At 29.8% G+C, this 27,933-nt stretch overlaps 2 protein-coding genes and 1 long non-coding RNA gene across 6 annotated transcripts; 2 read left to right on the top strand and 1 right to left on the bottom strand.

The window, feature by feature from the left end:
• Positions 1-1,212: 1,212 nt before the first annotated feature.
• On the top strand, positions 1,213-1,739 carry LOC100785679 (receptor-like serine/threonine-protein kinase SD1-6). The gene is made up of 2 exons (XM_003528375.3): positions 1,213-1,338; positions 1,437-1,739. Exons 1-2 carry the CDS (start codon positions 1,213-1,215, stop codon positions 1,737-1,739), a joined length of 429 nt encoding a protein of 142 aa, XP_003528423.3.
• Positions 1,740-2,279: 540 nt separating this feature from the next.
• Positions 2,280-5,721, bottom strand: LOC102665215 (uncharacterized). 4 transcript variants are annotated; one of them, XR_005892348.1, is made up of 4 exons: positions 4,623-5,721; positions 3,644-3,844; positions 2,904-3,496; positions 2,280-2,824 (listed from the first exon to the last, which is right to left on the bottom strand). It is a non-coding gene; the product is annotated as an uncharacterized lncRNA (long non-coding RNA). The 4 variants fall into 4 exon arrangements; XR_005892347.1 differs by having other exon boundaries at positions 2,282-2,824; positions 2,904-3,052; positions 3,149-3,844; XR_415257.4 differs by having other exon boundaries at positions 2,281-2,824; positions 2,904-3,844.
• An 11,256-nt stretch (positions 5,722-16,977) lies between these two features.
• On the top strand, positions 16,978-18,609 carry LOC100785141 (U-box domain-containing protein 8). The gene has a single exon (XM_003528374.5). The coding sequence runs from the start codon at positions 17,124-17,126 to the stop codon at positions 18,219-18,221; it is 1,098 nt and encodes a 365-aa protein (XP_003528422.1). The 5' UTR covers positions 16,978-17,123; the 3' UTR covers positions 18,222-18,609.
• Positions 18,610-27,933: the final 9,324 nt, after the last annotated feature.

Here is a 27,933-nt window from a genome sequence, read left to right as displayed (position 1 = left end):
GACTCTAGAATAATAAAGGATTAAAACAAAAACAAAAATATGGAGAGAAACTTAAACCAAAAACTCATAAAACTCAAACTCTACCATGAGCAACTGTTGTGAGAACTACTTGTTATGTCTGTATTTTTCCTTCAATCGCATTGTAGAAAGATGATGCAAGAGTAGTGAAATGGGGTTTAAGAGTTACAAATATTTCAGGGCTGCCTAGCCAATGGACAAGAGATAGCAGTGAAAAGATTGTCTGAACATTCAGGACAAGGGACTAATGAGTTTAAAAATGAAGTTACATTATTAGTTAAACTCCAACACAGAAATCTGGTGAGGTTGCTTGGTTGTTGCTTTGAAAAAGAAGAAAGGATGCTAGTTTGTGAATACTGAATACCTACCAAATAAAAGCTTGGATTTCTTTATTTTCGGTACGTCTTTTTGTACTCACTCGTTATATCCTTTCATGTAAGAAATGCATTATGCACCCGTACAAGCTATATTTTTCTATTTTCTTGAGATTTTCCATTCTCTAATTGGATTGCTGGTACTAAATATGCCATTAGCCCATTTATTAATATGTACAAGATTTAAAATATAGACAATTCACTTTCTTGTCAAGCATTTTTTTTATCATGTCAGTAGACTAGCTATCTTTAGTGAGATTTTCCCCTTCTCCTTTGTCACGCATATAATATGATTTACCCAATACAATATCCCATTATTAATTTCCATGCTAAATAGTATACTTTCATAGTTAAGTAGAAATAATAACTTTCTAAAACTACAAAATACAAATAAAAGAAAATTTAATGTTCCTTTTCCATTGTATTTTTTGATAAATATCTGAGAACTTTAACAGTTCAATTCAGATAAAAACCGAAGATCGTCACTGACTTGGAATAAGCGCTTTGAAATCATTTTGGGGATTGCTCAAGGTGTTTTATATCTTTCATCAAGATTCAAGGCTGAAAATAATTCATAGAGATCTAAAAGCCAGCAATGTACTACTTGATGCTGCAATGAATCCAAAAATCTCAGATTTTGGTATGGCTAGAATATTTGGAGAAGATCAAATCCAGGCAAGAACGAAAAGAGTGGTTGGAACATAGTAGGTGTAATTTTCATATGAACACCAAGAGCGGCGTGATTGATCTGTCTTATTTACAATGTTCTAACCGTTTTGTATAACTATATCGTACTGGTTATATGTCACCGGAATATGCGATGGAAGGACGATATTCAACAAAATCTGATGTATTTAGCTTTGGAGTCTTACTGCTAGAGATTATTGCTGGCAAGAGGAACACAGATTATTGCAAAGAAAGAGCCTCCACAAATTTGATTGGATACGTAAGTTGAAAAAGGAAAATCAAGAGGTTTCCTTAAAATTGTCCAACAAATTATTCATGTGTTATCACTCATTTAAAGATTGTGTTATACAATTGTAGGTGTGGATACTTTGGACAGAAGGAAGGGTCTTGGATATAGTTGATTCAACACTGTGTCAGTCTTATCCCCCTGCTCTTGTTCTGAGGTGCATTCAAATTGGTCTATTGCGTGTGCAAGAAAATGCCATCAATAGACCATCCATGCTAGAAGTTGTTTTCATGCTAGGCAATGAAACACCTCTTTCCCCACCCAAAAAGCCAGCATTTTTATTCAATGAGAACCAAGATTTGCCTGAGTCATCAACATCAGGAGGAGGATCTTCAATAAATGAAGTAACAGCTACTAGCATCAGTGCTCGCTAAAAGCTACCTCAGATATATACATGGTTCACACTTCACACTTCCCATCAAATGTGTTTTTGGTGGCACAGTGACACTTATAGGTTTTAGAGTTGTTTAGGATGCAGTAGATTTTTTTACTGTGTATGCTGTACATGTGTAACATTTTAACAATTTCTTTTGACCCGTGCTTTCTAGCTTCTAGCTTAGCTAGTGTACATAAAATAACTTTATGGTCATGTAAAATAAATAAATGAAATTTTGGGCATTGATATCTACTGAAATTGTGGTGGCATGGAGCGAGGTTCTAGAAAGAGTAATAGACATAGAAACCATGGATTTGTTGAAGAGAAACAATTTTCCAACTTTGAAGTTCCAAGGTAATACCAAGTGAACCATAATATGACAGGTTTCACTCTTCCATTGAAAGGATATAATGTTAACTATCATACATACAAGTTTAACTTTAGATTAATTTCTAAATTTTGAAAAATGAAACAAAAGTGAAAGAAAAAGAAAGAAGTAACAGTAATGCATACTCTTATTAACGAGATCTACAGTTTTTGCTTATACAAAAATATACTTAGAGCAGTGTAGTTATACAACAAGAAGTGAAATGTGGGGAATCTCAACCCCTTATTACTCTTGATTTTTATACCATCGTTCTAAATTGGATAATATGTGAAATATCATATACAATATTTTGACAAACCTTAGTATTGTTGGATTCATGGTACTACAGCATCATATAATAGCATACAGGTTTTCCGTTTTCTACATATTCTATCCAAAAGCCTTGGCCTTCAGCGAGCTTCAATTATAGTTATACTTGCATCATTTACTGAATAAATTCCTTCACTGGTTGATGGATTTGAACTCTCGTAATTAGTTTTCTTGAAAACAAATGCTGGTTGTTTTGGAGCAGGAAGAGTTATTACCCAACATGAAAACAACTGCTGACATAGATGCTCTGTCAGCAGCATAATCTTGCACACACAAAGGAACAATTTGGATGCATCTTTGTACTTCTTGATCAGAGCATGACTCTCCTAATGATTGATCAACAATCTCCATGGTTTTGCCTTCTCTACATAGATCCCATATCTACACTAATTGAAAGCTACCAAGTTAATTAGACTATTCAAGGGTATATTTAAATTGGATCATAGTGCTCATAAAAATACTAACATGGCCAACTAAATTTGTGGCTGTAATGTCTTCATATAGACCACTATTCTTTCTGCCCGTAACCATCTCTAGAAGTAAAACTCCGAAGCTGTATACATCAGACTTTATTGAAAATTGTCCTTCCATGGCATATTCTGATGACATAGCCGCTACAAAAGCAAAATAAAAATGATATCATCAAAATCTGATTTTTCGTAATCCTGTGAAATTAGGAGATAGATGGATTCTAGGAGTGAACTATTTACTTATGTAGTGTTTGAATAGCTTTTGAATTGACGTGGGAATTTAAGTAACATATAATGCAATGAAACTAATTAATGTCATGTGTGTCGTTGAATACTTTCTAGGTTCCAACAACACGATTTGCGTTTGCTGCAATTTGGTCTCCGCTAAATATTCTAGCCATACCAAAATCTGCAATTTTGGGGTTCAATACAGAGTCCATCAAGGCATGCCTGGCTTTTAGGTCTCTATGAATGATTCTCAATCGTGAATCTTGATGAAGGTATAGCATTCCTCTAGCAACACCACAGATGATATCAAATCGTTTTTTCCAGTCTAATTGCGACCTTTTCGATTCATCTGGACCAAAACTTCAAGGTACCAAGAGTGAAGCATGTTAGATGAATTGTTGTTACTTGATGCATGAAGATGTCACTATAAATGGATAGGTATTGGCATGGCTACGTCCAAAGTGAGAGCTCAAAGTACTAAGCAGCAAAGTTGAAAACATGACATACCAAGTCCAAACTTTTGTCAGGCAAATACTCATAGATTAACATCTTCTCCTCTCCTTGAATGCAGCAACCTAAGATCCTCACAAGATTTCTGTGTTGGAGCGTTGAGATCAAAAGAACCTCATTTTTAAACTCTTCTATGCCTTGTCCAGAGTACTTTGACAGTCTCTTCACTGCTATTTCCATTCCATTACTCAATAGACCCTGAAGTAATCATCCAAGGTAAACTTAACACTTATGCTTTGCCATTATTACAATACACATTACTTGCTTGAAAAATTCTGTAACTAATGCAACTCTATGTGACGTGTAAAGATATTCCTAACTTTTGGAGGTAATATGGGTACTCGGCATTAAAAAAGTGGAAAATGATATTGAAATTAAAGTTAAATAGTTTGGATAGTATTCGAGTTTGATTCTTGACAGAAACATTTCTTAGTTAGATTTTACTTATCTTTCAATCGAACTCCGGATCCATCAGAATTCCTCCCAAAAGTTAAGACCGAAAAAAATCTCTTATATATGTTCACTCATAAAAAGGACACAATTAAAAACATACTTAAACCTTAAATCAATTTATTTTTTCTAATATATAAATAAATAATACCTTTAATTTTTTAAATTATTTTAGCTTATGCCTAAATTTATTCCATTAATGTTAAGTATAATAAGATATTTATAACTCTTTACTATATAATATTTTGTTAATTAAATTAATTTTCAATTATATATTTTTTAATGAAATATTAATATATTTTAATTTACATATATATATATATATATTTGTTATTATCAATAAAATAATTTTCTTTAAATATTATGTGTGTGTAAACATGTGAGTGAAAACCTACAAAAGACGTGTTTAATTCAATTTATAAAGAAACAATGAGTTATTTTTATTAACTTCTAATAAAATTAATAATGATCATGGACCACTTATGAGATCATTTTCATATTAAATACTAAGAAATAAGGAGAGTACCTAATTCAAGCTTCTGGACTCGCACGAACAAACTTTGTCACACTTGTGTGTAAGTCCTTGTGTCCTCCATGTCTCCATGCCAAGTAACACACCCACTTCCAGAACTCTCGTTCGCGCTCGTGTACGCGGCATACGAACAAATCCCTCAAGCATCTCTCCCTACACTCTCATCCCAATAATTGGGACCACACGCGCCACCTCCACAAACCCCTCCCCGCTCCGACACGTGGACAATTACTCTTTCTCACGCACCCGCCCGACCCATCTCTAAGGAACCATTCCTCGCACTCATTGTTGACATATCTCACGGTGAAGAATGAAGATGAAATTTGGTGTCTTCTCAGGCACCCCACTCCATCTCTGACCGACCCGCCAAACCGGTTTTTTTCTCTTTGTAAAGAAACAATTGCAGAAACCCGATTGGGTCGATTTTATAAGTCATGTTCCCGGTTCCCGGGTTGTTTGGAGATTTCCAAGATATTAGGAACCGGTTTCATTAACGGAAGCATAATAATCAAAACTCTGCCACAAAACCTTGTTGTCTTCGGTTTGGACCAAAACTAGGTTTCCTGTGTCCAGAAGCTTGGCTGAAACGTTATTTGTGGATTCAACGGAAAGAAACGTTGGAGGAGCAAACGGGGTTAAGGTTTCGGGTGTTGTTGTCGTGGAGTACGAGGTTTCCGTTTTTGATGATTTTGAGAACACCGGAAGTGTCGTATAGAGGAGTGTCTCTGTTGGCAACCCACACGACGTTTGCTCCGAGATTTTGTCGTACCAAATCCCAACGTAACGGTTTGTGGAGTTTCGCGGGCTGAAGGAACCTAGTGCGAAGTTTCCTAAGCCGTTAGAGACCAAAACGTCGCCGTCTCTAATGGGGTGGTTTATGGTTATGGTGTTGTCGAGTGAGTTGCAAAAAGGGTAGAGAAATATAAGAACAAGAAATGAACTTAGAGACTCTCTTGCTGAAAATAACTTATGGTGTTACAATTCGATGTTGTTGTGTATGTGAATGGTGTTTGGAGAAAATTTATGTAAACGATTTGGGCGTGGAATATGGGGCAGTTTGATCTGTTGCTTGTTATTTACGAGGGTTCTGATATTTTCCGTGAAGATTAGTTTGATATGCATGAGCTATTCTACTGCATGTATAAAGATAGTGTGATTGAGACACACAACCAGATTTTCAATTATTGGTAGTTTTCACATTAAATTCCTTAGGTTTCTCATGTGGCTCAGACGTAGGAAGATAGACGGTTTAGATTAATTCAGCCGATCGATTCGATTTTAATAAGAAGCAGATCTAAACTCAATGTTCATGAATGATTCTGCCTTATCTAATGAGTACTTTCACTTTGCTGATGCAAGTCAACACAAGTGACGTAAACCTGAGATATGCTATGTGATGTCACGAAACGAAATCAATTGAATGTGTATTTCTTGTTGGTTCAAAATTAAATAAAAAGAAAAAAAGCAATGAAATTGACAGAAATCAAGAGAAGTGGTTGATTGCTTTGATTTCTGGTTTTCGTGTTTTCTGGTTCAATACTTTTTCGTACTGTTAAAATATTATGGTAATCAGGTCTTAAATAGTGGCATTTTTGGGGTGATCTTTGAGATTAGAAATCTGAACATAAATAAGACGATGCACTGCATTGTGGTGGTCACGATCAAGTGTATGAGCATGAAAGAGTTATGTTGCGGTTAAGATCACAGTTGTGAATTGTGATCCATTTTTTAAAAGAGTTATGTTGTTTAGTACGAAAACATGCAATGAGCATGAAATCAAGCGTATACAGCTATTTTTAAACGAAATTTGATTAATAAATTACAGTCAAAGAGAATTAAATATAATCTACTTTGACAGAAAAACCGTATGTTTTTAACCAAACAGTTTTTTGTAACATCTATCCTTTCCCTTTCTAAGAACCTAGCTAGTTGTAGTGGATGTAGTAATAGTAATTAATTAATTACTATAGTATGGGAAAAGCTAGAAATATACAATTTAATTAATATTTTTATTATTATTAACTGATATTTATTGAAAATTTTAAAATTGCAGAATTGTGTAGTCTTAATTTTCTCTGCGGAAGATGCAATCTTATCTCTGTAACAAAATTTAATGAACTATTGATCGCAATCAATGGATATACTGCTGGAAATGATTTCATTAGCAGAGATAGAAGAGGAAGTATTTCACGTTTCTGAAATTTGTGTTGTGCCCCTTGAGCATTCAACCCACCACCTAACATATGTTCCCCACACCCTAAATCCCTCTATTTCATTTTTGTTTTGCTTAACAGTCACACATATATATTAATGACTTATTACACAATCTTAAAAAGCACTATATAATAGAGTGTTTTTTTATTTTAATTAATCATATATTTTATTTTATTTATAGATTTTTTTTGTTTGTTTTAGTCTTTTTTGTCAAGTAAAATGATATTGAAATGATGACGTAAATCTATTCACCATATATTCTTAAATTTTGAAAGTTAATTTTTATTTTGCCTAGTTCTGAAATTTAAATTCTGGAAACCAATCTATATATTTTTCGTAGTTCCGCAATATTTAAATGTATAGAAATAAAACTAACCTCATGTAAAAGAAAATCATTTGAATAACAATTGACAAGGAAAAATTAGGGGATGTGATTTATGTGAATAGCAAAAGAGAGTTACAAAAAGCAAGACCTAAATTTATATCAGCCGACACCTTCATCGTAACAGTTAGCCTTCATAAGACAGTAGGCCCATGGTGCATGCTCTACCCACGAGTGGGAGCAACTACAAGATGACATCAAAACAAGTATGGTCCAAAAATTGTGTATATGTGATCTCATTCGAATTGAAAAAGTTCACAGATTTCTTTTTTTTTAAAACCCACCATATGCTTAAGTCGAAAATTAAAGATTAATTATTTAAAGTACTGAAATTAAATTCTTTTAAGGAATTGATATTTCCTGATAAATATTTTTTTTCATTTATAGGACTTGAAATCAAACCTATAACCGCATATTTTAGAAACAAAATTATGTATATCAACTATGTTAAACCATATTAGTTGCTCATTCATTCCTGAAGCCATGAGTTCAATTCAGATATGTAAGCTAGGACACTTCACAAAATTGGTGCAAATGATATACCTTTCCCATTTTACTTTTTTAAAACAAAGAAAAACTAAATCAAAACCACTAATTATTGATTAACGGTAAATTGCACGAATGATTTCGGTATGAAAATCTTTATGAATTTGTATGTACCATTGGTGATGAATAGTTTTGATTTTTACTTAAAAAAATAAGATAGAAATGCCACATTAATTCATACCTATTTCGTGTAAATGCCCATTTGTATATAACAGCAGAACTGTTTGAAGTTTAAAGAACACATGCTATGTAGAAAACAGTTAAAAGCCTAGCCAAAATAATGGATATTGAGAAAAAGACTTAGAGAAAAGGGGAAAAAGAAAAGGAAGCAACATTTGTTTAATTTGTTTTGGCCAAACACTCACACATGTGACTATAAAATTGAACCACCATTATTCATAAATTATGCCTAAATTTTTTGACACTACACATTAAGAACCGTAACTAGAGACTACTAGGGTTGAGTTTTAGAATTTAGAAGCCCGAAGTATTTGCCTATAACGGGCAATGTTGTACCATTACCGGTATAAACGGCTCCAACGGCCATGCACATGTCACTTCTCATGCATCACATTTTTGTCCTCTTTGACAAACACAAACAGATTATAAAACCCCACATCCATTTTTCTTTTACTATATGGAAACATAAATAAGGGTAGGTCTTTTTCAAACTTAATTTGTCTTTGAGGCGGAGATTGTAGAGTTATTCTTATCCATTCAAACAATGCAGTGATGCACCCCTCTTTTTCTCGAGGCCTTTTATCATTGAGTTTCTAGGCCATCACCTTCTACACAGCTGTTGCATGATGATTGTACGGAGCACCCATCATGTCATTTACTTTGTGAATAAGATAGAATGTTGATTTTGCTCATAAGTCATAAATGCTAGCAAGCAAGCTCACCCCTCTTGAACGATAATACATGTTGAACTATCAACAAATTATGTTTGTTGGAAGTGAGTTTCAATTGAGATTTTAAAATTGAACAATTATGTTCTTATAATAAATATTTGAAGTGTAGTTTTAAATTTTAAAATTAAGAGAAGTTTAGTTTATATTACTCTAGATAATTAAGACGGTTTGCTTTTAATATTACTTAAATATGAAATAAAGTTAACTATATCTAAAATCAAATTTTTTTAAGATTAAAACATGTAAAAGAATTAACTGAGTGATAACACATACACACACTAGGTTTTATTTTATTACTTAGATGAAATGAAGTTAACTATAACTAAAAAAAAATAAAAGATTAAAACACATACAATAAATAACGGAACACACGAACATTATTTTGTTGGACATTAAATGAAGCGAGTTATTACGTAAAACATACAAAATTTAAAATTATAAAGATTAAAACATATAAAAAGTAAATGTATAACTGGTCAAACACACAACCCATTTTTAGGGGTGTCCAAATTAATGGATTGAACTAGGCGTCAACCCATTTAACTTGTCAAAATAGGTTGATATGGGTTATGTGATACGAGTTTGGTTGGATTGACTTATCATGCATATTGAACTTTTTGTTAGACTATTATTTGGTTAAACATATTTTATACTACATAATGCTTGATGGACTATTATGAATTTCATGTTATTTTGTTATTTTACATTACATTTATTTAACACGTAATGATAGTTTTTAAAGTGTATTTTATGTCAAGAAACTTAGTAAGATGATATGTTTATGATTGCAACATTATGTCACTATTAATAAAATTTATTAAAAAAAAATACATTGCGTCACTTCTCTAGGACTCCCAAAAGATTAACAATGTTTTTAGTTTAGTTGGATTGAACTTCTTGAGGCATGCTGAACGTGACGAATCTTCTTCCCACATTAGATTCACATTCAACATGCTAAAATGAGAATACAAGCATACCCTAAGTGTGATTAATTATCACTAATCACACTTTAATCATCACATAAAATGAACTTCGGTCATCCAGAAAAGATGTTTCTTCCCTCTTTGCTTAATGCTTACCATTCAAGATCTCTCTTTTCTTTCAATCTTACAGGAAAAAAAAGTCATATTACATGAAAAGAAACCCTCTTCCTCCTCACAACACTCCTTTTCCTATAATGACTCAAGTTTTCTTCCATTTCTCTCCTGCTTCTTTGGTTTGATTTTTTTTCCTCCGAAGATTGACATGTTTATTTATACTAATAATTCTAACTTAACAAGAAAACAAAATATTAAAAACATGAAAACAAAGAATTCTACAAAGTTATAATTAATATTGATTTATGAAATATTTTAACATGTTTTTATTTAAGATCAGTATTTTGATGAGTTTAATTTCTATTCACTAATAATATAAAAGCTACACTATCAATCAATAAAAAAATTAGGATGGATATAACTTTTAAAATGATTATTATTAAAGTCAATAAACATATTATAGGTAACATTTTTTTATTAGATGATAATATAAAAAATTTATATTACGAGCACATATATTATTTTCTCAATAGATACTCACCATTATAATCATTATTTGAACAATTAAGAAACTATATTTAAACGTCACTATTAATTTACTTACTACGTTACTTGTTCTATTAAAACAGCACTATCATTAAATCGATCTCTATCAAAATTTAGGCAAGATAGTTATGTTTAAAATCATACAATATGTAGACGTATTAATTAAATTGTGTGTATTTCTATTTAAAAACTTATATAAGTATGGAATTTAATTAAAACGCTTTCTCCTTATGTATGTGAAGTAATATGTACCAAAATGATAGAAAAAACGACAAAATGTTTTTTTTAATTATTATCATGATCAAAGATATGTAAAACATGATAAACAAAAATGTCTATTTTTATAGAAGATGAAAAACTATCATCTTATAACATCGTGTCCTTTTAATATATGTGCTCACATTTCGTGGAACCAAATTGATTGGCAAGCTATGTACTTTTGGCAAAAGATGAGAATCTTCCTTGGTACTTGTACTTGGAATGCTGATTCATACTCAATAAGTTTATATCTATTTTTTATATTGACATGTCCTTTTCAATATTTAACACATTATTGGCTATATTAGCACGCGGCACTCTTTGTTGCTTGGTACCTGGATCAATCATACGAGTGGAAACATACTTTTGTTTAGACGAGTTTCCCTGCAAATAAAGGCATCCGGAATATCATATCTTTTTAAGTTTAATATATTTAAATAAATAACAATAATAGTACATTAAATTTTAACTATGATATTACATACTTATTTATTTTCTTAAAATTTGAAATATATTAATAACTAACTCATACATAAAGCTTAAATTTATTCTATGAATTTATTAATTTAATGTATCTAAAAGATATATTGTAGGTCAAGTTTAGTCAAATAAATAAATGTCTAAAAGATATTTAATGTGCTTAAATAAGCTTTCAACAAAGACTTGAAAATGGACTTTAGTCAAATAAATAAGTCACTTTCTTATATTTAAAAAGTAAGTCAGTTTAAAATAATAAAACCTAATAGTTTACCTCAATTCATTTTTACCTAGCTTCTCCACAACCATCAATGTAATTCCTTCGAGCTCCATTACCACTTAATTTTCACAGTTGTTAATGCAGCCATCCACAAGTAGCATCGTCATCACCCTCATATTTGCCACATTATAATAACTATCATTTTCAGCATCATATATACAACACCTTTCCTGATCTAGCTACACGCACGTACCACTACAAGGAATCAAATATGCATTTGTGTTATTAACTTTTTATCTGATCATGCCGTTAAGCCTCACCCTATTTTATATATTATCTTCTATATATTGTCCAATGCATAGGAAGATGCCCGTATATAATGGATAAGCTATACTGATACAAGCTGACAATAAGTATATTTAATATCTAAATATGTTTTAGTCCCTGTATAAAATGAACAAATTTTTATTGTCATGTGACAGTTGTTAACTAAAAAGTTCAAGTGACCATCATAGGTAACATTCACTAGTGTTTATGGTAATAGATTCCTAAAATGTATATTATTTACCGGCCTTATAAAGAATGTTAGTGATCGAAAATAATTATTTCAAAACTTATAAGAATTAAAATCAAAGAAAATTTATACAGTGATTAAAATAAAAAATAATAATCACTCATTTTACAAGGACCAAAAATAATTATTTCAACTTTTATAGGAATGAAAAACAAAAATAAAATTATAGAGAACAAAATCAAAATTTACTCATTATAGAAATTGAAAACATATGCCACATCATAAAATTAAAAAACAAAACAATATTTTAAAATATTTATTTGAAAAAATAATATTATATTGTCTTACTATGTTTTCCTATTAATCATCTTAATATTTTATAAAATAACATTAAATAGAGAAAAAAAAACATATTTTGTTTAATATTAATTAAGAGAATTGTTAAAAAAAATGTGGTACTCGAATTTATTTATTTTTCATTTTTGAATAAGAATGGTGATGCATATTCACATATTTGAGACAGATGTACTTGTGTGTCCGCGTACGTAAAAATTGCAGCAAAGAAAAACAGTGATCAAAGCAAATTGAAACAAACCCATGAACTTGGCTTTTCTGTAATTTTTTTTAGTTGTCTCTGTACTGTTCTTTAAAAATCACAATTTTAAAATTGAATAATATTAAGAAAATTAAATATTAACACAATACTATATAGCAGAGAAGCATGTGTGACCTTCTAGCGTGATTGGCTCACAAATTTGGACTTTTACGATTTGTTGACTACCGCCCTCACTCAGTCACTGGTGGCCCGCAGCACAGCCACGTCGATTTGAGTTACATACACTTCGCCATTTCACTTTCAATTTAAAGTCCTAACTTTCCCCCCCATAAATGTAGTTTATTGTCTTTAAGTTTGTGTCTCGACCCTAGATTATTGGGTCTTCGTGTAATTTTGATTGAGACCTTGGTCATGTGTGTGGGATTCCTTCAATTAAAATTTAGTTTTATCATTTTGATAGATACTTTTTTTTATTTATTATCCTAATGATATATAGTAGTTATCCTTATAAGATGAATATTGTTTTTTTTAATATCATATTTAATAATCATACAAAAAATTGATTATTGAACCACTTGATTAAAAAGAACAAATCATTATCACTTGTCAACTCTGTTGTTGTTGGTTGATAGATGTTTAATTTGTTTAATTTTTAGTAAGTACTTAAAAGAAGTAGAATTATAAATAATTAGTTTTCTTTTTTCCTTTTTGTACTAGTAAAAATGATAAATAATCAAAATAGTCTAATTTAATGGTTGAATTGAATGTATGTAACTCATTTGATTGAGTAGAACATATAAATTATTATAATTTATCTTTAACTTTTATGAATAAAAATAATAAAAGGAAAAATGTTTTATTCGGCTGTAATTAGTCTATAAGCTATTATAACTATTTAACTAGTCTTTAAATATTAACATATTCTTTGAACATCAAACAAAATTTTAGTGATATCAAGAAAAATTAAACTCGTTTTTGTGAAAAGGATAAGAGTTAATTTCAAATCTTCTTTAATTAATCATTTGCGTCAGCTTAAATTACGATAATTATAAGTTGTGAACATAAAATATATTGTTCTAATCTTATTAATATTATTGTACACGTGAAAAAAAACAGTCCATGACAATTATAGAATTCATTAAAATATAATTACAAGATATAAAGTTAAAAATAATAAGTATAATTATGAAAAAAATGTTACGTGTCATTTTAGCAGAACTCAAGCTTTCTTCTCAACAATGAAAAAGATAATGGACATGTTTTGGTCCTTTGAAAAGAAACGCCAATCTCCTTCCCTCTTGTTTCCGGTAAAGTAACCGACAGAAGCACACAACGTTGAAAACATGATAGCACAGCATCCTATGGAAAGTCCCAACTGCCCTTCTCTCTTAATTTTATCAAGCTCCAATGCTCAATGAAAATATTGACTTCTTAGACTATGTTTAGATTGATGATAGAAAATGAAATGGGTGGGAATATGTGAGAAAGATATGGTGAAACTTTATTTCAGTGTTTTTTATTTTTATTTTTAAAGAAAATAAAAAATAAGAATAAAAATATATTTATTTAAAATTTAGAAGAAAAAAAATTCTAAAATTATTTTAAAAAATAAGTCAAAAATTGAAAATAACATATTATTATTTTTAGTCTTTTTTAAAGAAATTAAAATGTAATGACACCTTAAAGTATTTTTTTTTTCTTATCCATATTTTTTAAATCTTAAAATTTTAAAAATATAATTAAAAAATAAACACTCAAATTAAACATCACTTAAGTGATATTATTATTTGGATTTCATGCATTACCATGGAGCTTAATAAAAAGAGATGGAATGAGATCTATCTTGGACCATTCCATTATTTACAACTATTTGGGATAAGTGTGATGGAACACAAATATTTGATTGTGTTGATTTTTTTAACTTTATTATATTAGTTTCTATTTCTCATCTTATTTTTTTTGTGTTTGTTCTAATGGTTTTGTGTCTTTACAAATTCTATGTTGGTTGTAATTTTAGGATCTCTTGTACCAATTGTTCACTTTATAGCACCTTAATTGATTATTTTTTATCTAAACAATGTTACCTTTAGTGTAGGAAGTGCTCGGAACTCTAAAAGGATTGAAAAAGACTTAAAAAGAGTCAAAATTATATAATAAAGACCGAGAACAATGAAGAGAACAATAGGGAGTCAATTGTTGTAAAATTCTTAATTCTCTCTTAATATTTTGTTGCTTTCTTTATTGGTTTTAAGCTTCTCAATGCCAATAGCTAGCTAAACCCTATAAGCTAGGGTTGTGATTTAGGACATATCTATGAACCCTAATTCCTTTATTGCAATAAATTCCCAGTTACTTGTTCAATTATATAATTGTGTTGTTCTTCTTTCTAGATCATTTCAAAAACTAAATTGATTAATTGTTTGTGATAAGCTATTTTAATTAATTGACCTATGCAATAACTGAATTCTAGGAATTTGCATGAATCAAATTGTCACATAATTCCTAATATAATTAACACTTGTTAATTAAATTCTTGGTGCTTAATCTTCTTTCTAATTTAATCTCTCATGAACAATAAGAGAATAAAATAGGAAGAAGAGATTTCTCATAACATTAATCAATTTTGTTTATCACTTTAAAAAGGCTGATTAGTGATTGAACAAATAATTGTGGTTTAATTGAAATACAGAATTAAGGGGAACATAGAGATGTGTCTGAAATCATGACCTTATGTCTCTTTATTTGTTAGAACTTTCATTAACGTATGTTTATTCATACTTTCTGTTACTTTTACAATTATTCCAAACCAAAGCTCAATTTTGTTTGTTTGACTTGTGTTAAATTTGTTATTTCAAAACCAACACTAATCTCTAGGATACAATATCTAAACTTTAGATCCATTATTATTATTGCATAGAGTACACTAGTCCTTGAGCAGTAGTTTTGTGCATTATGTCTCACCCTCTTCTCCCCTTGCTTTGCCTTCAACATTGAATATTTTTTAAATTATATTTTGAATTTATAGTAAAATTTTTAAATTGTAATATAAATTTCTTTAAATAGAACTAGATAAGCTAGCAATAAACAAAGATCAAGTATGCATATAAAGGAATGGGACTTCAAGTTACAAGGTAGGAATTACAATTTATAGTATAAAAGTAAATTATTTTTAATAATATAAAAAATTAAAGCATGACACATGCCTTTTATTAAGTCATTTTTTAATTGTTATTGTATTTTTGCACTTAATTTTATGGTTCTTAAAAAATAATGCAATGTGAGAATGGAAAAGTTATAACCCTTTCCACTTTTTTCTTTTTCTAAATAATGAAATGAATATTTGTTACTTTACATTGTAAAATATCCAAATGCCATTTTCATCCATCGTACCATTCCATTCTATTATATTTTTATCTACTCAATTTCATTTTCTATTTGTTGGGATGAATGGTAAAGAAAATAAAAAGAAGTAAAAGAATTATATTTTTATCTACTCAATTTTATATCCTTGCATATGACACATGTGGTTGTAACTATGATGATCCCGAATCGGACATGTGGGGGAGCAGATGACATTTAAGTGGATCTTCCTTTTGATTGACATTGCAGTTAAAGTGGACACAAGACTTAATATATGATATCATCCTTCTTTTTATTTTGTTTGGATTATGTATAGATATGACTAATTTAGGTTTGTCTTTTGTATGCTTTCATAGAGTTTTATGAAATCAAGGTTTTATTTTATTTTAAAACGATGGAGTACTTTGGTGTATTATATTTGATTTAATCTTGTTAAATAAATGCCTAGTTTGTATTTTAAGATTTGTGAATTTGATTTGTTGGTTTTGGAATCACAAAAAAGTTTACACAAAGTTTTTACAAATAAACTAAGAAAAAAGTTTTCCGAATCATTTTAAATTAAACCTTAATTATGTAATGAAGAGGGGTCATTACACATTGGACATCAAAATCCATAAAACCAATGTGTATTTATGAGGTTTATCGTGAGGTTTGACCTTTTTGAATGAATCGATGATATATTATATTATAATAAGAAGTTAAAAATAGAAAAATAATTAAAAATACTCATGATATTAAAAAATGGTAAGAGTCATTTAATATTTATTTATTTTTAAATGATTTGAAATATTTAATAAAATATATATAATATTTAAGTTTAGTAGTAATACACTAATGATATAAAATAGTTTTATATAAATCATTTTGATAAATAATTATTAATATAATTTTTAATTATTATAAAAGTTAACAAATTTATTATACATATTAATTTATAATAAAATGATAATATAAAACTTTTGTATAAGTACAGTATATAAATTATTTTTTCATAATATTTTTATATCATATATTTGGAAATACACACAAAACAATTTATTTTGTTCTAAAAGAATAAATGACTCTCACTTATTGTCAATGTTGTTTTAGATAGTTATAATTATGTTTGACTTTGACAAGAAAGAAAAAAGTAAAATAAAATGACATTATATTCCATTATTTTAATAATTTAGCATTAAATTAAATACATAAAATTTATTTTATTTATTGTTTGATTTTCAAATTTTAGAACATGTTCAAAAAATGACCTGAATAAACTAGGTATTGAAAAGTACCTTGGCGTTGGTGGAGATTACCATGTTTGACGGAGGGCATTCCTGTCCGAAAAATAAAATCCCTGTGATGAAGCTAAAAATGAACCATGGCGAAACGAAAGGGAACTCATTAGAGGCCTCAAAAACCTCATAAACCCTCTCTCTCTGTCTCAGTCACACATTCAAGAAGGGTGAAGGGTGAAGGGTGGTAGCAGAAAAAAATGGACTCACATCTCCCCGACCACTTCAAGTGTCCAATTTCCCTCGAAATAATGTCGGACCCTGTCATTCTCTCTTCGGGTCACACCTTCGACCGTTCCTCCATCCAACGTTGGCTCGACGCGGGTCACCGAACATGTCCAATTACCAAACTACCCCTCCCCGACCACCCCGCCCTCATCCCCAACCACGCGCTGCGAAGCTTAATCTCCAACTACGCATTCCTCTCACCTCTCCACCATACCGTTTCCCAACCCGAAGCCCTAATTTCAACCCTCGCCTCCAATTCTTCGTCTTCCGATTCCAAAATTGAGGCTCTTAAGCACCTCACGCGCTTATCCAAGCGCGACTCGGCGTTCCGGCGGAGGCTGGCGGAGTCCGGCGCCGTCCCCGCCGTGATCGCCGCCGTGGACGACCCGAGCCTCCAGGAGAGGGCGCTCCCGCTCCTCCTCAACCTCACCCTCGACGACGACTCCAAGGTCGGCCTCGTCGCCGAAGGCGTGGTCGCGCGCGTGGTGGAGGTGCTCCTCCACGCGCCGACGCCGGACTGCCGCGCCGTTGCGGCCACCATCGTCACGAGCCTCGCGGTCGTCGAGGTGAATAAGGCCACCATCGGCGCGTTTCCGGCGGCGATCGCGGCGCTCGTGGCGATCCTCCGCGACGGCAAGGGGCGGGAGAGGAAGGAGGCCGCCACCGCTCTCTACGCGCTCTGCTCTTTTCCGGATAACCGGAGAAGAGCCGTCAATTGCGGCGCCGTGCCGATTCTCCTCCAAAACGTCGAAATTGGACTTGAACGCTGTGTTGAGGTAATTGGATTTTTGGCAAAATGCAAAGAAGGGAGAGAACAAATGGAATGTTATGACGGTTGCGTTCAGATTCTGGTTAACGTTTTGAGGAATGGTAGCTCGAGGGGGATTCAATATGCACTCTTTGCACTCACTTCGCTTTGCTCTTATAACCAGGAAATGGTTCTGGTGGCTCTGGAAGAAGGGGTTCTAGAAGCTTCTCTTGGGTTTGTGGAAGATGATAATGAGAAAGTGAGGAGGAACGCGTGTAATTTGATTAAGGTTTTGCGTTTCAACCACAATCGGGTGAGGTGATACTGATGATGATGAAAAATGGAAATGTGGAGTGTGCCTGTGAAGTATCAGTTTTGATGGGAAGAAAGATTTGTTTGTCTCTCCTCTGTTGAGGTGAGTTTTTTTTTTCTTTTGGTTTATTGGTTCTGCCTTGTTGGGTGGGTCCTCTGTAAAAAAAATGGAAAGAAATATCATTTTTTTTATGTGATAGGGTTCTTTTGTATGTTATATATATTGAATAATGATAATGATGATGGGATCGGTCTCTGGTGTTAGTTTAGCTGTTCTCAATGGGAAAGTTGATCGACCCTTTGAAATGTAGTGCTTCAAGTTAGAAAATTTCTCATGGTTTCCTTACAATTTTTTGTACTGGGTTAACACTTGAATTTAACTTCCAAGTTGTTTTTTACCTATGTCTTTCCTATATATGTAAGTGGTATAGTGGTTCTGTTAAAAAAATACTGTGCATTGAAAATTTTTAGTGTCACTCATTAATGATTTTGAATGAAAGAAAAGAAAATGTATGTTTGAAATGACGCTTCAATTACGGATATGATTTTGACACGCTCTGTTTCTAGATTGTTATTTCTTCACTACTTTTCTCTTCAACTCAGAAAAAAACATCAAACTCATCAAATTTTCTTTCCTTCCCATATATAATTTTTTGTTATTGAATCCAAACATAAATGTGCATTTCAAGAAGTTAAAAAAAAACCTGACAGACCAGAATTTGAAATCAAAATTGTAAGTACTTATGAGGCATGACTTTCATTGAGCCATAATTGCCATGGATGGTTGATTTTGACCAGACGGCTCTGCCATTGTAGTTTGTTAATGGGGGATCAGAATTCTTTTACTTGTGAGGTATGCTTTAACCTGGAGGATATTGACTTGCAAGTCAACTTTCTTTTCAATTTTCACCCTTAAAATGTGTTCAGCAGCCAGTCATTACCAAAATATTTATTGCAAGGAAAACTTGCCCTTTTGAATTGTAACACACATGTAAAGTTTGAGCATTCACTTTTATGATGATTTTGTTACACAAATATGACTACATCTGGACTCTCAATTTTTCTTGCATATAAGCATGTCTGAAATAAATTTCTAATCAATGAAATTTTAGAAATCCATCCCATGTAGTTAGTGCTCTATTTTTAATATTTGTATTATGCCAAAGTTTTAATGTTTGCTTGATTAAGAACAAATGACAATGTTGGTCTACCAATTTGGGAAAAAGTCATGTTTATTATATCATGATGTATGCTAGTAAATGTTCAGTTTATCAATGAAAGTTTTGACTGAAAGAATCTTTCAGATAGCTACAAAAAAGATGCTAAAATTAAAAAGCCAGCATTACTAACATCATTTGGATCTGAAGTTTGAACATAAAAGGCTGCAGGAAAACAACAATTTAAATCCTCAAATACCCTGGTTGTATAAGTACTTCAAAGTTCAAACTTGTGATTTAAGTTTAGATGATTCTACACTCTGGTGGTCATTTTACTTCAATTTTCTATCAATCTTCATTGTACATCGATGTCTATGATATTTAAGAATGCAATGCTGAGTGTTTTCAAGATAGGCATCCATAATTAGGGATTCACTTCTTCTACCCCTCCCATCCTTTGTTTTTTTTTTAAAACTTTAATATTAGGCTTTTGTGTTACTGTTAGGGTTGTGACTTTTATGGAACACTTATTGACTGTTTACTCTCAAAATGAGGTAGCTACTTAAAATGTTAGGGGTCTGATGGTTTAGTCCAAATTCCAAAATATTTTCTGCATTTTGCTAAATTCTTTACAAGATATGCTGACAAATTGGGTAAGGACCCTGCATCATGTGATCAGTAGTACTGCTTTATGCATATTTAAGTATTTGGATAGTGGTCAGCATGTAGCATAGAGAGAACTTCATCCCTGTAATATAATTGCTTTTATCCACTAATAAAATCTTTGGTCTTGTAGTAAGGGAAGAGTTATTAATAATTGGTCCTTGCACAACTTATTCTGGCATTGCAACAAAAAATTACTTCCTATCATATATTAGTACTACAAACATTTTTTCGGCAATTGAGTACACTGGCCTGGGTTTCAGTGGTTTGTACCCATGCCATGTCGTTAATTTTAGTTCTAATTACGAGTATACAGTCCATGTCTAGTAGAAAGACTTCTGTCCACTCTAATTAAGTGTAAATTCTCTTTAGATTGTGATATTGTTAAAGTTTCTCAGAGATTCTAACTAAAGATTGAGGATGTGCTCAGGATATATCTTATGCAGGTGTTATCTGCCTTGTGGTTTAAAATAGTGAGATATTCTCTGTGATATGCCAATATGCATCTCATCTTGCTCTTGAAGTTTGGTTGTCCGATTTAATAGAAAATTGCATCATAAATTGTTTCTTTGATTTCCCCACGTATAAAATACTACACCTATGCGGGCTTCTTTGTCTTGTTTAAGGAGGTTGCCAAATGGTTAAACTTCACTAGATAAAGCCTGGCAAGTTGCTACTTTGTTTGGTTTTGCAGTAGATAGCAAAGCATTTGGCTGGTAATTTGGTTTGACTTCCAAAGTTTTGCCGAGGTCCTTACTAGAGGTTGTTTAATGTCCGTGTGGTCGACAATATTGATACAGAATTTAGTGCATTTGTTTGTTAAGATTACAGAGCATAAGATTCTCAGCTATTTTTTTTATTCACTTTATAAGAGTTTTACTGTAGTGGTATGTATTACATTATGTAATTATTAAACTGTATTTGATATTTTGATGTAGATTCATCTATCACAATTCACAAGATTGGTTTGGTCAACACACTTCTTTCTGGCATTTGATAGCTTTCTAGATATCTTGATTCTTTTCATATCCTTCTGTCTCTTTTTTTTCTTCTTTTTTTTTTTATCTTTGTTTCCGAGTTTTCTTTCTTTCTTTTTTCTTTAAAACGATTCCCTAAAGGACAAGGCAACGAGTGTTTATGGAATTATTCTTTATTCTTATATTAAAAAAAGTCGTCTCAGCCTCTTAGGGGCCAAAATTGACTTGGATTTTGTTTTATATTGGGAACATAAAAACGTGTTAATAAAAAATTCTATATTTAAAGAGTTGTTTCAGCTTCTCAGCAGGATTATGATTGTCACTTCTCAGATGCTTCCCCGATTAGAAAATTATTATTCAGGTCTTGCTTGAATAAACGATTTGTGTATTTATTTGCACACACGAGCTTATAGTTTATAATGTGTGTATATATTTATAGTTTATTTGTCTAGTTTATAAGCTTTATCAACTTATTATTTGTTAAATGAGTATATTTATTTTTTTCAGAAGAGAGAAGTGATATCAACGTAATAAATAAAAAATAAGAAGCGCGATCTATAAAAAAAATTGTAGTTTTTAATAAATTTCTGTTAATACTACGGAACAAAATTTAAAAGAACATGTTACTTTCTTCGTTTAAAAATATGTATCATATTTGAAAAAAATATATTTTAAAATAAGTGTTATGTTAGTTTTACAATATAATATTAATTATTTTTTTCTAAAAAAGATTATTCATTGATAGAATAAAAGTTTTATGTTAAATTGATTGACTTTTAAAATAATTAATTTAAAATAATATAAACAGTAATTTACAATTAAATGATACTCTAAAAATTGTTTTACATGTATCCATGACCATTAAACTCATACTAATATTAAGATTAATTTTATAAATTACCAATAAAAGAATATTATTACTAGCATTTCTTGTCATGAGATGTTCATTATTTCTTCTACTAGTATTAAATATCAACGCGGTAACTAGTTTTTTTTTTTTTTTTTCCAGCATCAACGCGGCACTAGGGAATATTAATAATGACGTAATATTAATTTGTTTATAAAGAACTGGTATCGTAAGATGTTTTAACTAATTTTAATTTTTATTATTAGTCGAAAAACTTGTTTGATTATTTGATAAATAATTTTTTTATTAGTTTATAATATTTTTCTAAAACATAAATTTCTAGTTATCTTTTTTAAGTAAATTATGATTTTAATATTTTTTATGTTATTATATATTTTTTAACTACTTCAATAATTAATTTTACCAAACACTTTAATTTAACAAATTAATTTTTTAACTTTTAACTTTTAACTTTTAACTAACTTTTCAGTTTCTAATTAATTTTTCAACTAATTTTACTAAGTCTGGTGACCATTAGAAGTAACTTGTTATTGTAGCAAATTTCATGTTAAGCTGTTTTTATTGAACTTAAAATAGTAGAGTTGAGAACGACCATTGCTTTAATTAAATTGACCTGTCATAAATATGCATATTGGGTATGGCTAAAAATACATTCATTTACATATCACTTTAGTTATTGTCATCAACTTCCTAGGATTGCGGGCTAAAATCTCCAATAGTTCGTTAGGAATAGTTTTTTAAAAAATTCTTCAATAATTTTAAATTGTCTATAACTTAAAAGAAAAAGAAAAAAAGAGATAAATAATTAATTTAATTGATGATATAATATAATAAAAAATATTAATTAAATATTTAAAATTTTTTATTATCAAAATATAATCATTCATAGTTTCAAAAGAGTCCTTCATATATGTCCGTGAGCAGAGAATTGGGATGCATCGACCACAATATTACGTTTGGTGGAACTGCAAATTTAGTTGAACCAGGTTGATTTTTTTTTTTCCAATGTACAATGATTGCAATGACATCAAACTTAAGACTTTATACATCTATCCCAAGTCTCATCCTCTTACTGCTAGACCAATCTTAATTGGTTAGTTGAATGAGGTTGAATTGATATTTTAGGTTTTAAATTTTTATATTTACATGAGTTAATAAAATTTCATAAGATAGGAATTTCATCAATTCAACCATTAACTAATTTTTTATTATTATTTTAATTATGCATGCTAAATTTCACATGAATTGAATATTTATTGGTATGTTATCTAATATCTAGTAATAAACATTTGATTATATTTTTGTACTCTTAGATTCCTTTAGGCTAAATTTTAGGACTGATCTTTGGACCAAGATTTATAGCCAAACTTGTGGTTGATTCTTTTGGGCTAACTTCTTTAGGTTGATCTAGGACCCAATCATGGACTCATATGATGTGTACTACTCTATAGCAGTCAAGAATTAAGGCATAAAATCGCAATCCATCGAAGGAATGAGGAACCAACTCCTAGTATCGTTCACTTGCAAAAAGTTGCATATACTAGTACACCATTGTTTATCATGAAAAAAACATTTGTATCACTCACGCCCAAAAATTGTTTATGTTAAGTAAAGGTACAAAGAATAAGCAAACACTAACATTGCTCTCTTAAAAGAACTCTTGAAGAATATTTTGAACATGCCGAACAAGAAGGGCAATCTCCTTTAAATTATCTTCGGGATATTCAGGCTAGTCTTCATTAGTAATAGCTCAATTTTTAGTTTTATTGGCCTATTTGCCTTGGATGGTTATGTATTCTCTACTTTCTTTTTTTATTACTTATTTATTTATTTATTCATGAACATTGCTTTTATTTTTAAAATTCTTACTTTGATCATTTTAAAAAATGAATAAAAATATATAAGATAAAATAGAATAAAAATAAGGTTAAATTGTAATTTTGGGATCTCTTGTAATTTTAAATTTGTGATTTTGGTTTTCCGAATTTTAAATCAAGAGATTTAATTTTCTTATTTTTTATAATAATAATTTTGGTCCTTACACCAGTTAGTGTTTTAATAGATTGTTAACATGATACTTATGTGATAAGGGGTTAAATAAGGTGAAAAATAACATAATACTTATGTAGCAAGGGACTAAATAAAATGAAAAATAAAAAAAATATCTTGATTTATGTTGAACTCATTCAAAGATAAGGTAATAACTTGTTTTGATTAATTAATTTTATAAATACTATTTTGTATGTATTATTAGTTAAAAGTTATTATTTTTTTAATTATAAAAATTTATAAATTAAAAAATATTCAATATATAATTTTTTTAACTTTTATTTTATATACTTTATTTTGGATAGTTTACATGTTTTTATTTTAATTTTAGCAATTATAATTAAACTTAATAAATTAATATATAAATTATTTTATAAATTGATTTTAATATACATATTATTTTTACTCTAATTATATAAATTAATAAAATTTTAATATTTATTTTTTTAGAAAACTTACATGTTAATATTTTCTTTTTAACTGTAAAATATAATTTAGTAAATAAGTTTTTTTATTACCAATTATATAAATCGAGAAAATTACATAAATTAATATGTAAATTATTTATATAAATTATTTTATGTAATTTTTAAAAAAATATGTAAATTTATTTTTATATATAAATACTAATTTTTTTTAATTATTAAAAGTAATATTTTTTTTATTTTCTAGATTATTTAAAAATTATTTTAAATTTACGTATTTTTATAAATTACGTAAAATAATTCTTTTAAAATAACCTATGTATTAGTTCATGTAATTTTTTTAAAAAATTATAATAAAATAAGAACAATTTTTTTATATATAATAATGTATTAATTTATATTAAAATAAAATTTTATGATAAAAATAAATACATATAAAAGTTAATATTATATATATATATATTAAATATTTTATTTTAATTTATAAAATATTGTAATTCAAAATAATTAATAACTGTTGACTAATAATACATATAAAATAGTATTTATAAAATTAACTAAACAAAACAAGTGTCTTAGTGATTTATTATTTTATCTTTAAATGAAAGATGATGAGTTCAACTCCTACCATCTCAGCTAACGACTACTTGACTAATGAACCAAATTACTTATTGTGAAAAATAGGAAAACTTAATGTCTTAATTTAAAAATAAGAAAATCAAAATGAGATTTGAAATTATAGGGAGACCAAAATTATAATTTAGCCTAAAAATAAACAAAAATTGCAGACAAAATTAAGTGTGCAATTTTGATCACAACAACACCCCAATTATAGATGACACTAGTGTTTTCTGTTTTTATTTTTAAAGAAAACAGAAAATAAGAGTAAAAATATGTTTGCTTAAAATTTAGAAAACATTTTCTCTAAAAATATTTTAAAAAATAAACCCAAAAATAAAAATAATAAATCAATTTTTTTGTTTTTTTTTTTTGGATAAGTGAAAACACGATAGTATCTTAGAATATTATCTTCTTCATACATGTTTTATAAATCTTAAAAATTTGAAAAAAAAAAATAAACACTTAAACCAAATGTCACCTTAATTTTTAAAGTATCATAACTATATTTTGTTTTTTAGTATCAAGTTAACATGTCATAGCTATGTGAACAAATGAGTTAATGCCATATTAAAATATGTATTGAATTGCTATATTAACATGTTAGTGTCAAGTAAATGATTTTTATTAAAAAAATAACGACAGATTAACAAAAAATCGACATTGGTCAATCAAAAAATAAAAAGTGAAAGATCAAATATGAAATGAATTTTTTTAAGGACCAAACACAATTACGATACTACATAGACTAACTTTAGCTACTTGGAGATTTTATCGTATTGCTATCCAATAATATCTAGTCACATCTTGAAAATCAAACGAGTTCTAATAGCATTGTTTCTCTATTCAAATTGATATTTTATTCTAGTTATTGTTATCAATTTCAGATGTCTAAATAAAAACAAGGATAGCCTGCACAAAATGCTGATCGGCTGGGATTTACAAAACTTTGAGCAACAAGCAACACTATTTTCGCATTGAGACGTTTTTGCTTATTGTTTTGGGTAACTTTAACGTCTAAGGGGGGGCTGGTTCTTTGTTGATATCCTTAAAAAACACAGCCTATATCTCTCCAACCATGAGCTATTTTTGGATAATAAAACTATATAGAGATGAGAATGCAATGTCATGAACTATGGAGACATGATGAAGAAATTAAAGCTTCTATAGTTCTATTTCCTCAAAGGCCAATGATGAATTGAAAACCAATCAAAAGACATTCGGGGGCGATGATTGCAGAGTAGAACCGTAGAACGTTCAATGGTCCATCCACCATCTAGAAATTAGAGTAAAGGGGAAAAAAACGAAACACAAAAGACGTGAAAGGAACATATGAGAAGACTCATTCTTTCTCCTCGGAGCAAGCTAGCAATAGTACTCTCTTAGATATGATGAGAAGGAGGACATGCCGTTAATTAATTTTATAGATTGTTAGCATTTGTTGGGAAAGAGGATGTCAAATTTGGTTTGCTTCATTAATTATCCTTTTGATATCAAATCTTGCATTGATCACCCTCCCAATGGCATGAAATGAATAAGACTAAAAATTAAGTTTGATGTTTTTTTAAAGAAGTTAATTAAAATGCATTTTAGAGTTTATTTTTGTATACTACTAGAGGAGAATCTAGTGTTTTGCACAATGAATGAAAAAAAAGAAGCAAAAAGAAGTAAAAGAGAGTAGGTGATTTGGAGAGAAAAATGAAGAAAAAAGTGAGTCCAATGCATCACAAAGTGACGCCTTAAATGAGAAAATGGTGACTGAATGATGGTTTTTATATAATGATAGATGATAGATGATAAATAATATATATTTATAGATTAATATAAATAAATTTGACACTATTAATTTATAAAAAGAATATTATTAGTATGGTATTTAAAGTTAGTCAATTTAAAAGTCAATCATTTATTATATATATATATATATATATATATATATATATATATATTAGTTTGTGATTAGATGTTAGCATAAAAATATTTTACACAATTAATATATAAACAATTTAATCAAGTTTTTATATTAATCTAAAATTGTTATGTATTATAAAATGTGTAATAATTATTTTAAAAATTATTTAAGTGATTTTTAATTAGCTGGCAAAGTAAACATCTTGGCACTAATAATGTGTCAGAAATATATTTTTTACTGAACGAGTCGTCCTAAAATAATTGCATATTTTTTAAATAATTATTTAACTTTTTATGATATATATATGTTGATAGTTTAATAGTCACAATCACTAATATCCCAACAGGATTAGACGAAGAGACTTCTGGGATCTTCTTCGAACCCTTGCTCATGATACCATTATCCCATGGTGCATAGTTGGAGATTTTAATGATCTTATTTCGGTTGATTATAAAAAGGGTTGTATAGATCACCCTCTTGGCTTTTTAAGTGTTTTTGAGATGTCATTGCTGATACAAACCTTGTTGACATCCCGCTCCTAGGCTATCCTATTGATGCAGGGGAGGAGAAGCTAGGTAGGGCATTAGCAAGACAAGATTGGCTCAACATTTTTCCAAATTGTTATCTTTTGAACTCTCTTAATGGAGTTTTTGAATTCTCCCATTATTTTATGTCTATTATGTCGTGATAAACCGAGAAGGAAATTTCGGTTTGAAAATTGTTGGCTTGATGAGAAAGATCTTGACTCTGTTGTGAAGGATGGTTAGGCTCGTGATTCCTCTTTTGATTTCCTCTAAAAAATCCACACATGTTCGAATGATTTATTGGCTTGGCGGCATCGTATACATTTGTTTCAAAGAGGATATAAAAGTTGCAAGCAGAAATTGGAGCTTTTAAGGCATAATCCTGACCCTAGCTGTTTACATGATTTCAAGAGTACTAGGGATGAATTGTAGCCTAACTGCATCAAGGTTTCTTCCCTCAAAAGCTGAATAATACAAATACTGTTTTGATTCCCAAACTTGAGACGTGTCCTCCCAAAGTGCATCTCAA

The sequence above is a fragment of the Glycine max genome, chromosome 7 (genome assembly GCF_000004515.6).
Source record: "Glycine max cultivar Williams 82 chromosome 7, Glycine_max_v4.0, whole genome shotgun sequence".
Classification (NCBI taxonomy): Eukaryota; Viridiplantae; Streptophyta; class Magnoliopsida; order Fabales; family Fabaceae; genus Glycine; species Glycine max.
This window is presented reverse-complemented; position numbering and strand designations above follow the sequence as displayed.

Coding starts and splice junctions, on each gene's coding strand:
- LOC100785679 (XM_003528375.3), top strand. CDS start 1,213: ATGGAAGGACGATATTCAACAAAATCTGATGTATTTAGCTTTGGAGTC. Junction 1,339..1,436: donor CCACAAATTTGATTGGATAC/GTAAGTTGAAAA, acceptor ATACAATTGTAG/GTGTGGATACTTTGGACAGA.
- LOC100785141 (XM_003528374.5), top strand. CDS start 17,124: ATGGACTCACATCTCCCCGACCACTTCAAGTGTCCAATTTCCCTCGAA.